The following is a 16732-nucleotide window of genomic DNA, read 5'->3' on the forward strand; positions in this document are numbered from 1 at the left end:
CAGAAATATGGACTGCAGTTACCAGAAGGATTCCTAGCATAATTGCCAGTCAGGTCTGGAGGTCAGGAAAGAGGCAAGAAGGCAGTGGTGGCTCTAGTGTAAGCCATTGCTGAGAACAGGGTGTAAAAACCCAGTCTTGCAACTTCTCAGCTAGTGGCTTTCCTGAGTTTGGTCACATTTGTGGGTGGGACATGGTTACTTGATACATGCCATACTGGCATTTTTCTTTTCTTTTTATTGTAATGTATAGAGGGGTTACAGTTATATTTGCCAGATAGTAGATATGTTACTCCTCACACATTGATATCTCTTCTCATGATTTTGTCCCCATTTCCCTCCCCTTACCCTCTCCCAATCATCTTGTTTTCCCCCCTTCCCATTCCTATTTCAAGCAAACAAATAAATGTATATTCAATATGCCAGGTAACAAACACACTGGCATTTTTCTTTTTTTTTTTAAATATATTTTGTATTGTAATTAACAGAAGGGTTACGTTATATTTACCAGATAGAAGGTTCGTTACTTCACATACATTGATACCCTTTCTCAAGTCTTGGTCCCCATTTCCCTCGCCCCACTCCTGCCCCTCATCTTGTTTTCCTCCCTTCCCTGTCCGACTTCAAATACGCATATATACAGTGTATCAGATAACCTGATGAAATACTGTAACAATATGAAATAACCAAGGGACAGCAAAAGAGATGAGAGATAACATAGTACATTAAGGACAACCATCACTCATTGTATGGCTTTTGTTTCTATATCTTGGAGGTCCTTTCATTTGGCGACATACTATCTGGCCTTATGTCTCTAGATTTTGTTCTATTGTAAATCTCTGCTAGGAGAGCCCAAGGTTTCTACTGATTATGACAAATGAGGGAAACCATTGAGCCTAAGTTCCTTTGAGTCTGGCTTACTTCACTTAATATGATTTTTTCTTAGTCTTTCCATTTCCTTACAATTGGGGAGATGTCGTTCTTTCTGACAGCAGCGTAGAATTCCATTGTGTATAAATACCACAACTTGTTGATCCACACATCAACTGAGGGGCATCTGGGTTGGTTCCATATCTTTGCTATGTTAAATAGTGCTGCAATGAACATTGTTGTGCTAGTGGATTTAGTATTTCCTTGTTTCTGGATGATTGGGTAAATGCACACTGGCATTTTTCATGCCTCCAAGAATAGAGTTTTTCAAGGAATGATTTGAAAATTGAAAGGAAGAGCAGATGTTTGGAGTGAGGACTGTTTTGTGTCTTCCTATTCCTGTGATGACAACATCTTTCTCCACTTCTGTAGAGTCTTAAGCTGAAGAAAAGAATGTTCCTGTTTCATTGCTGCTTTTCTTTTGACCAGTCCTGTGGCTTGAACTCAGGGCCTGAACACTGTCCTTTGGCTTTCTTAAGTCTAGAACTTTATCTACCACTTGAGCTACAATACCACTTCTGGCTTTTTCTATGTACGTGGCACCAACGAATCAAATCCCGGCTCTTCATGTATGCTTTGCAAATATCTACCACTAGGCCAAACTCTTGGCCCATCACTGCTGCTTCTTTTAGTTGGTCTTTTTCCGTTCTAGACCCAGTGGACCTGTAGGAATGGGGTACCAGGAGACCTAAGTCATCTGTTTCCTTTATACTCCATTCTCCTGGAGCAGGCTGGAGCCCCTTTCAGTCAGTGTTGGTTCCCCCATGGCACTTGGTGGCTCCAAGAGCATGAAGCCATTTTCCTATAAAGGAATGCCTCTCAGGACATATAAGTAGACATTACATTCCTTAAGCTAATGTGAAAGGTTATTCTGTTCGGCTGATTGACGCTATTATTAAGTCCATTCTAGTATTTATTTTCTTGAAAGTTAGAGTGAACCTTGAGTAAATAAAGACTGACTGCTTAAGCTTTTTAAACATAAATTCAATTTATAAATATTTGTTGCGTTTGGCACTGGAGATTTCTGCTTCTCTTTATTTTGGATTGTTGTACAGGAAAGCAGCATGTTTTTAGAAAAGCAGATTTCATGATTCTTGCCTGTCTGACCTCTGTATATGGAGAAAGTAGATCAGAAAATTCTTGGCAGTTAGCTGAGGAATGAGGAGACCTTTGACTTTACCTGACAGCTGTCACCTGAAAACTACAGACCTGGAGACCCTCTCAGGTGTTATGTCTGCAGTCCTGACAGTGAGCAGCAATGCTGTTTACATTTTCTGTAAGCAGACTCTCCCCTTGTTAGGAATATGTTAGGATAGAGTAAGTAGAAATAGAATATTTAATCTGCCTTAACTGGTAGCTCCTCAGCAGAATTTGTCAGCCTACTTTTCCTTTCCCTACTCTTACAGAAGAGTGCCAGTAGAATTTTTGATGGAGATTGTTTATTGTATCACTTTGGAAACTATTCAGTAAGGATCAGTGTTTCTCTCTCCCCTCTCCTCCTTCTCCTTCTCCTCCTCCTCCTCCTCCTCCTCCTCCTCCTCCTCCTCCTCCTCCTCCTCCTTCCTCTTTCTCCTTCCTCCTTCCTCCTTCCTTCCTTCTTCCTTCCTTCTTCCTTCTTTCTTCCTTCTTTCTTCTTTCTTTCTTCTTCCCTGTGAGACTTATTTATTTATTTTTGGTTGGTCTTGGTCTTGGGGCTTGAACTCTAGGCCTAGGTGCTGTCCCTGAGCTCTTCAGATTCAAGGCTACTGCCCTACCCCTTGAGCCACTTCTGGTTTTCTAGTTGTTAATTAAGAGATAAGAGTCTCACAGACTTTAGTCCCTGGGCTGGCTTAGAACCATGATCCTCAGATTTCAGCCTCCTGAGTAGCTAGGATTACAGGCGTGAGCCACTGTGCCCGGCTCACACAATAGTTCCTAAAAGAGAAAAAGAATAGATTGAATTCCACAGACATTCAAGATTTCAAGCATTTTTCTTATGTGAACTAATACTTTACTTGGTTGTTGATTCAATTAACATTCAGCAAAAATACTTCCTGTTTTGATTGTGGAAGCATTCTTTGGATTGGCCATTCTGCAGAATTTGTCCACAATGTGGAACATTAGTGTGTACAGTGCGTTAGAGTCACTAGCTTATAGGATGCTGACGTATGCTTGCTCCCTTCTCTTCCCACCTGCTCTGCTTGCCTTGCCCTGCGCAGGCTGCAGGTGGTGGTAAGGCCTGCATGGTTAGTTTGGACTTTGTTTTGTTAAAAGAACTTTGCATTTTCACTAGTTCTAGGGATGGTTCCGTGTGTGTGTGTGTGTGTGTGTGTGTGTGTGTGTGTGTGTGTGTCTCTCTCTCTCTCTCTCTCTCTCCCTCCCTCCCCCCTCGCTCCCTCTCTCTCTCGTTTCTAACAAGGATAAGTCCTCTATCAAGTGTCCTTCCAGGTCAGGTCAGGGCCTGGTCAATCACCAGAGCCCAGCATGCATGCCTGTTGGTGAATAATAAGGCTGGTAGTCAGGTCCTTCTGCCATCAACACAGATTGGGAATGTTGTGGGCCCAGAGCCATGAATGAAATTGGTCCTCTTGGAGAATGAATGCTTTTCTTGTAGCCCCTTTCTGAATCTTGTATATTCCTGCCATTAAGCATAATGAAATTATGAATTTATTATACTGTCCTCGAGCTTGCTTTTCAGCATCATTATGAGCGCTTTCTTGTTAGATGCCTCTGTTGCCATTACAGTTATATGTGGGCTGTAAATATCTAATTTGTACGAAATGACTGATTTTGGTATTTGTATAATCCTCTAGTCAATTTAAGTTGAGCTTTTCACAGTCCCCAGTGCTGCTGCTGCTCATCTGATTACACTGCTCAGGGGAATAAGGTTAAGGGCGGCTGTTGGTAACCAGAGCATTTCCAGGGCTTTAGTTCAGCAGATGGGCTACTTGGCTATATTCATACATCTGTTTGCCTGCTGTGGCAGCTGCTGCTGCTTCATGTCGTGTTCTTTTGTTCTGTTCCATCCAAGAATGGAACGCTAGGAAGTGTAGTGAATGGATTAATTTAAGGTTAAGGTTAGTGTTTTGCTTGCTTTCTAAGTAAACGATCATAATACTGCTTCTAGTAGAAGCTAATGAGTTTCTCTTAAAGTGAACTAGATTTAGATTCATAAAATAGAGGCCAGCAAGGGGGCTCGATTAGTATTGTTGATTGAGACCAAATCAAATGTATAAAACACTGGCAGGTTTATCATTGTTCCTAATACTTTATTTTCTTCCTTCTTTCTCTCCCTACCATCCTCTCCCTTCTAGGACCTACATCCAGACTTTGCCTGACACTGCAGGATCCAAGAGAATTAAGGAAATATGGAATGACATGAAGAAGATTAGTTAAGGATTATAGGCTTTGAGGACACACACCTCAGTGAAGTGAAGCACAGACAAGCTCCCAAGCTGTGGTTTGGAAGAGCCACACATTGGAAGATGGCAGATCCAGGAATGATGAGTCTTTTTGGCGAGGATGGGAATATATTCAGTGAAGGCCTTGAAGGCCTTGGAGAATGTGGATACCCTGAAAACCCAGTAAATCCCATGGGTCAGCAGATGCCGATAGACCAAGGCTTTGCCACTTTGCAGCCATCCCTTCATCATCCTTCCACTAATCAAAATCAAACCAAGTTGACCCATTTTGATCACTATAATCAGTATGAACAGAAGATGCATCTGTTGGATCAGCCTAACCGAATGATGGGCAGTGCCCCTGGGAATGGGCTGGCATCTCCACACTCACAGTATCACACGCCCCCTGTCCCCCAGGTGCCCCATGGTGGCAGTGGTGGTGGTCAGATGGCAGTCTACCCTGGCATGCAGAATGAAAGGCACGGTCAATCTTTTGTGGACAGTGGCTCCATGTGGGGGCCCCGGGCTGTTCAGGTACCAGATCAGATACGAGCTCCCTACCAGCAACAGCAGCCACAGCCACAGCCACCACAGCCAGCTCCGTCGGGGCCACCAGCACAGGGCCACCCTCAGCACATGCAGCAGATGGGCAGCTATATGGCACGTGGGGACTTTTCCATGCAGCAGCATGGTCAGCCGCAGCAGAGGATGAGCCAGTTTTCCCAAGGTCAAGAGGGCCTTAATCAGGGAAATCCTTTCATTGCCACCTCAGGACCTGGCCACTTGTCCCATGTTCCCCAACAGAGTCCCAGCATGGCCCCCTCCTTGCGTCACTCGGTGCAACAGTTCCATCACCACCCCCCTACTGCTCTCCATGGAGAATCTGTTGCCCACAGTCCCAGATTCTCCCCGAATCCTCCTCAGCAAGGGGCTGTTAGGCCGCAAACCCTTACCTTTAGCTCTCGGAGCCAGACAGTCCCCTCTCCTACTATAAACAACTCAGGGCAGTATTCTCGATATCCTTACAGTAACCTAAATCAGGGATTAGTTAACAATACAGGGATGAATCAAAATTTAGGCCTTACAAATAATACCCCAATGAATCAGTCCGTACCAAGATACCCCAATGCTGTAGGATTCCCGTCAAGCAGTGGTCAAGGACTAATGCACCAGCAGCCCATCCACCCCAGTGGCTCACTTAACCAAATGAACACACAAACTATGCATCCTTCACAGCCTCAGGGAACTTACGCCTCTCCACCTCCCATGTCACCCATGAAAGCAATGAGTAATCCAGCAGGCACGCCTCCTCCACAAGTCAGGCCCGGAAGTGCTGGGATACCAATGGATGTTGGCAGTTATCCAAATATGCCCCACCCTCCGCCATCTCACCAGCCCCCTGGTGCCATGGGAATTGGACAGAGGAATATGGGCCCCAGAACCATGCAGCAGTCTCGTCCATTTATGGGCATGTCCTCAGCACCAAGGGAATTGACAGGGCATATGAGACCAAATGGTTGTCCTGGTGTTGGCCTTGCGGATCCACAAGCAATCCAGGAACGACTGATGCCTGGCCAACAACATCCTGGTCAGCAGCCATCTTTCCAGCAGCTGCCAACCTGTCCTCCACTGCAGGCCCACCCGGGTTTGCACCACCAGTCTTCACCTCCACACCCCCATCACCAACCCTGGGCACAGCTCCACCCATCACCCCAGAACACCCCGCAGAAAGTGCCTGTGCATCAGGTAAGGGGGCTGCAGAGTCTTCTGAATTCCAATGTCAAATTTAACTTGTTTACCTTGTCCGATAGAATTTTCCTTTACACTTTGTGAAAAGCTTTTGCTTTATGAGGGTTTTAATTTTTATCTTGTAAAGCTTCCCCAGAATCTCTTTTTTTTTTTCCTCCTGTTGCTCCCTTCCTTTCTTTCCCTCTCTCTTCCCTCCCTCCCTCTCCACTCCACTCCACTCCACGCCACGCCACGCCAGGATTTGCTAAGGATGCAGATGTGTTAACAGAGACAAGGGTCCCTGACAGCCAGGGAACTGGACAGTGGATACTCATCAAAAAAATATTTTTGTTTTGTTCTTTCTTCTTTGCTCACCTTTTCTTCGTTTTTCTTTAAAGGAATACACTGAAACTTGTATTTATAGTAGGCTCCTCCATCTTCTTCTTATGGTTTTTTTTTCTTAGGAAGTTATAAAATAGGTATTTATGTTACTCACTTGAGAGTTATATGGATTTTAATTGTGGCTGTAGGACATCACAGTCAGTGGTGGTTTGGTTTCAAAGAGATGTAGACACTTAGCACTGAAGTAGTAGTCCTTGTGTTTTGTAAACTGAGAGTTTAAAAAAATTACCTTTCATAGTTTATAAGATAATAGATTTAAGTTTTAAACCCTAGCATCCACAGAGACATCACTTTGCTGTAAATTTTGGTGATTATATCCTTGACCTGTGTGAAAGACACTTAATATCTATATGTGCAGATATTCTGAGGTCTCCCCTCTCTCCCTATATATTGCAGAATGGATTAAAACTCTTATTTTAGAGGGCACAGTAAGTTTTGGAGCTGTAAAGCATAGTGCTTGTTCTTGATGAACTTTTATCAGTTTGGGAAAACGTGATCTTTTTATGAAAATAGCGTAAAAGACCATGTATAATTATGTGACAAGAGTCCTGAAAGAGGAGATACTAGTGGGTGAGAATGCTTGAAATTTGACTAGGATTCACCCTGGGAAAGTGATCTTGGTAAGAATTTCATTTGCGTGGTTTGTTTGAGTGGTTTCCTGAACAAGGGCAGCTGGTGTGGCCAGGAAACAAACATCTCTGTGGAATTTAGGCTGCAGCCCAGGTCAGGCTGAGGGAGTGGAGGTTAGGAAGGCACCTGAAAGCTTAGGCCTGAAGCCTCTGTCCATGTTCAGGCATACTTGGTTATTATCGGAAGAGCTCTGAAATCAAGGTCAGCCCAGTGCCACAGGAAAGAGCATGAGCCGCTTGCAGAGAGTATTTTTGCTCCCTGGAAAAGTTTTTGCTAAGTAAAGAGAGAATTTTTTTACAGTGGTAGTTTCTTGGACTTTCAAGTAGTCTGTAGTAGACATCTAGGAAATGGTTGTTTTCCGATCCCTGGATAAGAATTGCTGTTCGCTGAGTTTCAGCACAGTCACCTCTACTGGCATTTCTGAGAATGTATGGTGTCCTGGCTTTGAGCACTGAGCACAGCAACATCCTGTATCCTGTGCTAGAGAAGGGGACACACTTCAATATGCTACCCTCTACTCCAATGTCTTTATAGACAGCATTGTAACTTTGAAGGGATGTAGACAAAGACAGTTGCAATGTGTCTGTTATAAATGCAGTCATGTTTACTGTTTTTGCTTATGGTATTTGCTTTCTTAATTATTTTTGTTGTTACTGAGGTTTGAACTCAAGACCTTCATGCTTCTTCTCTGCTACTTGAGCTAGGCCTTCAGCCCTGTTTTTTGCTGGTAATTTTTAGATAGGGTCTAAAGAACTTTTCTGTCCAAGGCAGAACTGTGATCTTGCTCCTCTCAGCCTCTCTCTCAGCCTGGATAGCTAGGATTATTACAGCTATGAACCACTTGTGCCAGGCAGTGTTTGCTTTCTTGTTTGTGTTTAACTTTGTGCCCTCTTCAGACACTGAAGCACTCTGTTTTGAAAATATTACTGGAAAGGTATAAATTCTGGGGAAGAGGATAGATTTAATGTAACAAAACTATTTCAGGATTGTTCTCTTACTAGCTTAGTGATTTTTGGGCAGGTGATTTGATAGGAACACTGGTAGCCATCCCCAAAACATCTTGAGATTAAGTGATATGGTATATTACAAGCCATTGGTAAATGTTTATGGTGTATGTATATTAATTCAACTATTTCTGTTGAATTATATTTTGGTTTAGAACTCTAAATGTTTGTTTCCTTATTCTCCCACCCACTTTGGTGGTACTGGAGTTTGAGCTTAGAGTTAGGCAGGCACTAGCAGTTGAGCCATTGCTTTAGCCCTTTTTGCTTTAGTTATTTTTCATATAGGATCTTGATTTATGCTTGAGTGGCTTCCCCCACGGTCCTTCGATTTGTTTCCAGTGTAGCTGGGATGACAGACACACACCAGTTTCAATCTGTCCAGCTTTTTATTGGTTGAGATGGGATTTTATCTAGCTTTTTATTTATTTATATATTTTGCCTATTCTGGTCTTCAGCTTTTTTGATCTTGATCTTTGCTTCCCAGGTATTTAGTATTGAATGTATGAGGCACTGTACCAGACTTACTTTGCATTTAATATATGGTAGAATAGTAGTTCAAAATTATGCTGGGTAATAGGGAGACTGTTAGGTTAGATTGGAATAATCATGTAATTTGCTAACTGAATTAGCACATTCATAGAGCTCTGTTGACTTTTTAACCTTTTAGAACAATTTATGGTGTTTAAATGTTTCATGAGCTCTGAATGGATACTTTCTAAATTATATAACATAAACATATTTAAATATCTCTAGAACTAAGTTTATATTAAGCAATTAATAAAGTATTACAATAAAAGATACATTTAATTAAAATGTGGAAAACTGCATTTTGGTGTATGGACGTACTCTAGTGGAAGCTCTAGGTTTTGATTATTTGGTAAGATTGATAAGGGAAGCTATGGCTTAATTATAGCTTATGCTTCTAACTCTAGCTTATTTTTCTTTTTCATTAGCAAATTAAAACAGTAGTTCTCAAGCCTTTTGACTTCAGATCTCTATGCTTTCACAAAATTTACTGGGACTCAAAATAACTTGTTTTTATATGTGGGTTGTATGTATTAATGTCAGCTATCTTACAAACTTAAATTGAAGTACGTAAACATGCTGCTTTGTTAATCTTAAAAAAAAAAATATACCAGGGCCGGGAGTTTGGCCTAATGGTTAAAGTGCTTACCTAGCAGGCATGAAGACCTGGGTTCGATTCCTCGGTACCACATACATAGAAAAAAGCCGGAAGTGGTGCTGAGGCTCAAGTGGTAGAGCTCTAGCCTTGAGAAAGTCCAAGGACAGTGCTCAGGCCCTGAGCTCAAGCCCAGGACTGGCAAAAAAAAAAAAAAAATACACACACACACACATACACACACACACACACCCCAGAGCCCGGGAGTTTAGACAAGTGGTAGAGCATGTACTTAGCACATGTCAGGTCCTGAGTTGAATTCTCAATGCCATCCTCCCACCCAAAAATGTAGTCTGTGTGCAAGTCATGAGCCGTGGAGAAGTTCACTGTTTATTCAGAGTGATGATGGACAGTGAGAAGGCAATGGTTTCTCAGATGTTGTAGCAGAAAGTAGTTTTGACATAGTTCCTGCAGAGTCCTCAGTGCATGAATTTAGAACTATGATTTGAAGAAGGAAAGAATACTGGCTTTGGGGTCGTAGATGCTGATGGAAGTTCAGGTAATTCCTACTCAATAACCTTGGGTGGGTTCTGAGGCTCACATGCATTATCTTTAAAGAGAAGGTTTATATACACCTTCCTGGATGGAGACATAGTGAGATTAGCAATAACATCTTTTAGGTATATCATGGAGATTCCAACCTAGGACATTATCTTGTAGCATGTGTTCAGAAGTGCCTGCTGTCAGGTTTGAAAAATAGTCTCACTTATTTCAATGTCAAACATTGTTTTGAGGGAACATTTATCAAATATTGAGGCACTGAGGAAGAAAGAAGTGCAAATGGGAATGTGATGTAAAAAGTGTACCATCGACCTCAGCCATCAGTGGTGACTTAAGTCTTTAAGTGTCACCCATTATGTAGTGACTGTGGCCTAAGGAGCTATGTGGGAGAAAGTCCTTGTTAATGGTGGAGGAGCAGTCCAAATTCAGAGAAGGAGCAAGGAGAGTTAACCTAGGCTTCAGAAACTGTAAATATAGAGATGAAAGAGCCCCATGCAGCTCTCTATTGGAATATAGGGATGAGACATGGGAGAGAAAGTTTTGCATAGTCCTAGCTCAATGTCCCAGCTATCCCCTGGGTTATGGATGTGAACAACTTAAAAGGGAAATAAGGAACATTTTGTTAACTTCAAGAGTTTTCCAGAACCAAGAATGAATATATGGATTGTCCTTCAGGTTATGGGCAAGTATTTGACTTTCACAAAGGCGTTCCAGGTTGTGGTTTACTCTGACATGGAGAGGTCTGATGGAATTTTTAAAAGTCTGCAACATTGCATTCTTAGAAGAAGTGTATTTATGATATATTTGTGTTTTTCTTTACTGGCACCAAAATACAGTTATTATGAAGTGAGAATAGATGTTAAGATCCAGGAAATGGGCAGTAGTTTCCCTGTGTCATTTTTTTTCTTATAAGATTAAAAAACAGATCTAGAAGTCTTAGTGATATAGATTTTTTTCAATCTTTCTGTGATATCTTATAAGTATTTAAATTATATCTATATACCTATATACATATTATATAAACATTTTTGGGAAAATCCTGGTAACCACTGAAGCTCTATTTACTCTGTAAATGCAATTATACAAATGGACAGAATAACAGTCAACTATTAAGTAAATCTATGGCAAAAATTGGTCACTCACTATCTGAAACATCCTGTATGGAAGTTACCATAGAAATGGGGGAAGGGAGGGCCTTATTAATGGAGAGTACTCTTTTATTTATTTATTTTGTGAGCCCTGGGGCTTGAACTAGGAGCCTAGGCACTGTCCTTGGGCTTTCTCAAGGCTAGCACTTTACCACTTGAGCCTCAGCACCATTTCTAGCCTTTTATGTGTATGTGGTACCAGGAATCGGACCCAGGGCTTCATGAATGCTAGGCAAGCACTCTACCGCTGGGCCACACTCCTGGCCCCTAGTACTACCTTTGACATTACTTTTCACACCCTTTAAGAGGTCTGTAGAAGATGGAAAGATAAAACATCTCTAAAGAAAACTTTGCTTTTTTTTTTTTTTTTTTTTTTTTAAAGCAAAGGCATGCTCATAAGTGTGACTGCCTTCAGAGAATACGTACTCAGGGAGACCTTATTGGAGCGGTTGGACCTCTGGTGCATTCAGAGCTAAGGCAGTTTTTCTTACGGGCTGAAGGTTGTGTTGCCTTTTTATTAATCTTGGTTAAGCCAGTACCTTACCTACTGTTTGGTTGCTTGCCACAGTTCAGAGTCTTTCATGAAAGCTCTCAAATATTTCTTTTGACTACCTCAGTTTGTATAGAGTATGGTGTCATAAGCAACCCTGCTTTGTTTTCCCTCAGTTTCATGTTAAAATCCAAAGTGCCAAGTACAGAGTTTGAAAGAGGAAAATGCTGCCTTATCTGTCCTTTTGTCCCATGAATGAGCTTTGTTCAGACATACCTCTTGGATTTTTTATTTGTTTGTTAAAAAAAAGTATTTCTGTGATTCTCAAAATGGTTACAATTAGAATTTTATTTTGAGTTCTTTTTTTGAAGCTGGAAATTAGTCGTAGGCTAGGTGTTGCAAGGAGCCAATGTATTTCTAAACCCTGCTCTCAAACTCATCATCTTCCTGTTTCAGCCTACCCTCACTTTTAGGTTCTGCATTTTTAACTTGTTTTTTGAATGCTTCAGTTTATCTTTATTAAGGACATACTAAGTTAATGGCTGATGTATGGGACACACCATATTAAGGACAGAGATTGACAGGAGAATTTGAGATTGGGGTAGGGGAAAAGCTTTCATTAACTTGGAGAAGGAATTTTGTCATTTAAGTGTGACATTCTGTCGTTGTTACTATAATTACTTATTTTGTTCTAGATTAGTGATACCCATCCAGCTGATATATAAAGGGATCATCAAATGAAAGGCATAGGTATTTTAGATTTTTTAGAAACCTTTGATAAAACTAATATTAATAATATATTTATCTGAGTGCTGGTACCTCATGCCTGTAATCCTAGCTACTTGGGAGGCTGAGATCTGAGGATCATGGGTCGAAGTCAACCTCCCAGAAAAGCCTATGAGATTCTTATCTCTAGTTAATCACAGAAAAAGCCGGAAGTGATGCTGTGGCTCAAGTGGTAGAATACTAGACTTGAGCAAAAGGAGCTCAGGGACAGTGCCCAGGCCCAGAGTTTAGGCCCTAGGACTGGACAAAAAGGGTGTGTGTGTGTGTGTGTGTGTGTGTGTGTGTGTGTGTATCCATCCATGTGTATATATAATATATGTGTATACATACACATATTTAATTCAATATTGAATATACTATTTTAACATATAATCAGTATAAAAATTAATGAAACTAAGTATTCAAAAGCTGGTATGTGTTTTTTTTTCATATATTTTTTTATTATAATTAATAGAAGGGTTACAGTAAGCTGGTATGTGTTTTACACCATTGGATTGAGCTATAGGTGGTCAGTAGTCACATGTGTAATTAGTGGTTGCCATATTAAATATAACAGTATTATCAGATCATTTCCATATTAATTGAATCAGTCAGTCATGGTAGTTCAAGTCAGAAATCCTAGCTACATAGGAGGCAGAGACTGGGGCTCACAGTTCAAGATCAGCCTGCCATAAAAAAGTTTGCTAGACATCATTCCAACCTTTGTCTGGACACAGTGTTGTGTGACTACCACTCCAGCAACAATAGAAGGATTGTAGTCTAGGCTGGCCTAGGCATGAAGTGAGTCCCAATCTCAAAAAATAATGAACATTTAAAAAAAAGAGAGAGATGGGGTTGCCACTGTTAGCTAATACCTGTACACTAGCTACTTAGGAGACTGTGTTTGGAGAATCATAGTCCAGACAGGTAACTTTACTCTGTTTTTGCCAGTCCTGGAGCTTGAACTCAGGGCCTGAGCTCTGTTCTTGGGTTTTTTTTCAAGGCTAGAACTCTATCACTTGGTACACAGCGCTGTTTGTTTTTTTCTATGTATACGGTATCAATGAATTCAACCCATATCTTTGTGGCATGTTAGGTAAGCACTCTACCACAAGGCCAAATTCCTGGCCCGACTTTGAAAAACTCTTACCTTCAGTTAACCACCAAAAACCTTAGAAAGCTCAGTGGTAGACTACCAGCCTGAGCAAAAAGCCAAGTAAGAGCATGGGGCTCTGAATTCAAGTGCCAGTACTGGCAGCAAAAAAGGGGTTTCTGCTGGAAAGGCTCAAATAGTGTAGAGTAGTTGAGTTCATTTGAACTAAAGAAAAAAATTACAGGTCAATAATTATTTTTTTACATAGCTAACTTATATAATTATAAAATTGTTTACTCTTGTTAAGGAATTTACTTCTCCAAGATAGGTGTTCTGTCTCCCTCATTAAGAGTAGAGAAGTAGCGTTTGAAAATATCAATAACCATAGCTTTGGAGGAGTGTTTGTGGGTAAGAGGTATCAGTATCAGTTCATGAAAGGTAGCTACTAAAAGTTTCATTTGTTTGAGTTTTTTGGAAGACTGATTACATGGTATTACTCTTATGGGAAAAAATAGCATGTTTCTCTGAATGGTAAGCCATGGCCACTTTCAAAATTTTTGTTTCAAATAGTGTCTGAGTTCTTTTGGCAGTTACATTTGTTTCCCAATTCATAATCTTTTTGCCTCTCTGTAATAGCAGTGGTTGTTTCTTTTTTTCCCATGTATTTTTTATTGTAATTAATAGAGGGTTACATAATATTCATCAGATAGAAGGTGCATTACTTCACCTTTTCCCTCCCCTCACCCCTGCCCCTCATTTTGTTTTCCCCCCTTCTCTATACTATTTCAAATAACCAAATACACATATATACAATATATCAGATAACAAGGTGAAATATGGAAATTGGTTCTTCAGCTTCTTCAAAGGTAAGGGCAAAGCTTTGAGTCCCCCCCTCTAATATGATCTTCCCTTTTCGTTTTTTTGCAATCATTTGGAAAAGCAGTCTCTAACTACAGGGGACAATTAACTTGGGAAATGACTGGGAGTACAGTTAAGGAGCACGTGTTGCTAGAACCCTTTTATGATGCCTTAATGTCACTCTTCAAGCTCATAATAGCGATTGTGAATTTGTAGATCAGCAGAGATAGTACTTAGTTTTCTTTTTTCCCCAAACACCACTTTTTTTTTTAAACTTACATGTGTCGTAAAGAGAATCAGTAGAAAACTTAAGCTTATGGTTTTGTCTTGTAAAACTGTAGTAGCATGCCTGAGAGTAAGATTGTATATATGTCTGGTGGGGCTGGGGGGGTGTGGGGGGGAGATGGCAGGAGCCACCCACTTTTGTACCTTATACACAGAGTACAAAACATGAGAAAACTTCTAGGGAATAGGGCATGGCATTTAGAGCTGGGGTTGTGGAGATTTTAAAGGAAATTGGACAAATGCCAAGGAAAAGTCAACATAGATTCAGGAACTTGTCATCTGACTGCTCTTTTCTTGGGCAGTTTCCAGGATACTAAGAGTGATGGCCCCATGATGGTGCAAGGTGTTTCGTTACCCCTTATTTTAATGTTTGAATATGAAGTAATCAACCAGGCAGTTATTTGGAGGAAACATGCCTTTTTTGATGTTTCTTAATGAAAAGCATAATATTTCTGATCTGCTTTAATGTGCATTTGACCTGCTCTCCACCGCTTTCTGTGTTCAGTTGTGAATAATTTGATACCCTTGAGTTTCAGGAGAATCTTGAGACATTTAATCTTAACTGTGTGAAAGCAAAAACACTTTCTTTAAAATAAAAGAAGGTAATATTAGTCCCAAAAACTTTCCTATTTTGTTTGGGCAGAGGGCATGGAAAATTGGAAACTATCAGGGAGGGCAAGTAAGACTATTGAAGATGATAACCAGGTCTGTTGGGAAATCTTGAGTGTTAGCTGAATCTGTGTCCTCCTGCCTCCTGCAAGGCTGGCTTTGGGGGCTTGCAGCATCAGCATAGGTATCCTCTCCTAATCTATTTGGTGGGCTAGGAAGTCTCCTGGCCTTCTGCCAGTGTAGGGAACAAGGGCAGTGAATCTATTTCCTTGGTAATCACTAGACAAGGAATGATAGACTTTAGATCATTCTTTAGCGGAAACCATTCCCATACCCTTCTCAAAAGTTCTACCTAACAATAAAAAATAAGCGTACAGATTTAAATCTGTTCTATAGGAAATTCAATTTTTAGATTTTGTTTATTTGTTATTGTTTTTTTTTTAAACTGTGCAGTGCATTGCAAATTTCTGTGTTGTTCTTGTTCAGAGGCCATGCTCACCATAGTATCATTCCAGTTTTATATGCTGCCAAAGAAAACACAGATATCTTCCTTGATGAGATTTATTTTTGCCATTACTGGAGCCTAGACCCAGGTTTTTTGTCTTTAATCCCAGTACACTGGAGGTGGGGGCAGAGGAACTGGCAAAGGTGAGGAAGAAAACTTTGAGGACTGCTTATGCTTCACAGTGAAGATCTGTCTCCAAAAATGAATCAAAATGAAAAGAAAATGCAAAGTAATAAAATTGTACATTTAATTTTAATGTCAAAGTGAAGACACACTAAACTTCAGTACCATTTTTGAAGGTTGCCATAAATGAACAATGTGGGGAATGACTTGGAGATAACGTCGTGTGTGTGTGTGTGTGTGTGTGTGTGTGTGTGTGTGTGTAAAATAACAATACATGATGTTATTATATATTGTATATATTACAGCATGTAATATATATGTAATCTTTAATCACAGGGAGAAATGAAGCTGAGGCACTATATAATTAGGCTTAACAACTTTGCCTTATATCCATCCATTCATTGTGAAACTATCTCTATTTTTTGAAAGATCTCAAATGCAAAGAAAGTCATGTGAGAATTTGGGGTGCATGGAGAAGTACTTTCATGAAGGAGGTAAGTTGGAGATTTTGAGGGAGAATGCAAGGTACCCTAAGTAGTACTTCAATTCTATCAACTATTCCACTGAAATTTACCTTTAAGTGTACTTGTGGTAGAGTACATGCTTAGCAAATTCATGGCCCCGAATTCAAACCCCAGTGTGTATACATTTCACTGAAACAGTGAGACATGTTATAGAAGCACAGTCATCTTTCCACTGGGATAAGATGCTATAGATGGTAGTTCTTGTGCAGTGTCTTACCTAACTTGACCTTTGATTCTGAAGTCTGTCCCTCCCCATTTCTTTCCTTCCCTCGCTTCCTTTTTTTTCTTTTTGGCAGTAGTGGCATTTGAACTCTAAACCTCATGATTGCTAGACAGGCACTCTGCCACTTGACCCATTGCTCTTAACCCTTTTTTGCTTTAGTTATCTTTGTAAAAAGGGTCTCATTTACCCAGAGGGCAGTCTGGAGCACAATCCTCCTATTTATGCTTCCATGTAGCAGAGATGACAGGTGTGTATCACTGTGCCCAGTTTTTTTTATTGGTTGAAATAGGGTCTTGTGAATTTTTGTCCAGATTGACCTCAATCTATCATCTTCCAGAGTAGCTAGCAATACAGGTA

At 40.6% G+C, this 16732-nt stretch overlaps 1 protein-coding gene across 4 annotated transcripts in view; it reads left to right on the plus strand.

Moving 5' to 3' along the window:
• Chd7 (chromodomain helicase DNA binding protein 7) overlaps nt 1-16732 on the plus strand; it is a 213290-nt gene that overhangs the window by 68140 nt on the left and 128418 nt on the right. For 3 of the 4 annotated variants that reach the window (XM_090338855.1, XM_090338857.1, XM_090338856.1), the window contains exon 2: nt 4221-6053. In XM_090338855.1, the coding sequence (XP_090194981.1) occupies nt 4392-6053 (1662 nt within the window). In that variant the 5' untranslated portion in view covers nt 4221-4391. Of the gene's footprint in view, nt 1-4220; nt 6054-16057; nt 16123-16732 lie in introns of those variants that run through there. The other variant, XM_090338858.1, reaches the window with a different exon arrangement.

The sequence above is a fragment of the Megascapheus bottae genome, chromosome 9 (assembly GCF_031878675.1).
Source record: "Megascapheus bottae isolate mThoBot1 chromosome 9, mThoBot2.hap1, whole genome shotgun sequence".
Classification (NCBI taxonomy): Eukaryota; Metazoa; Chordata; class Mammalia; order Rodentia; family Geomyidae; genus Megascapheus; species Megascapheus bottae.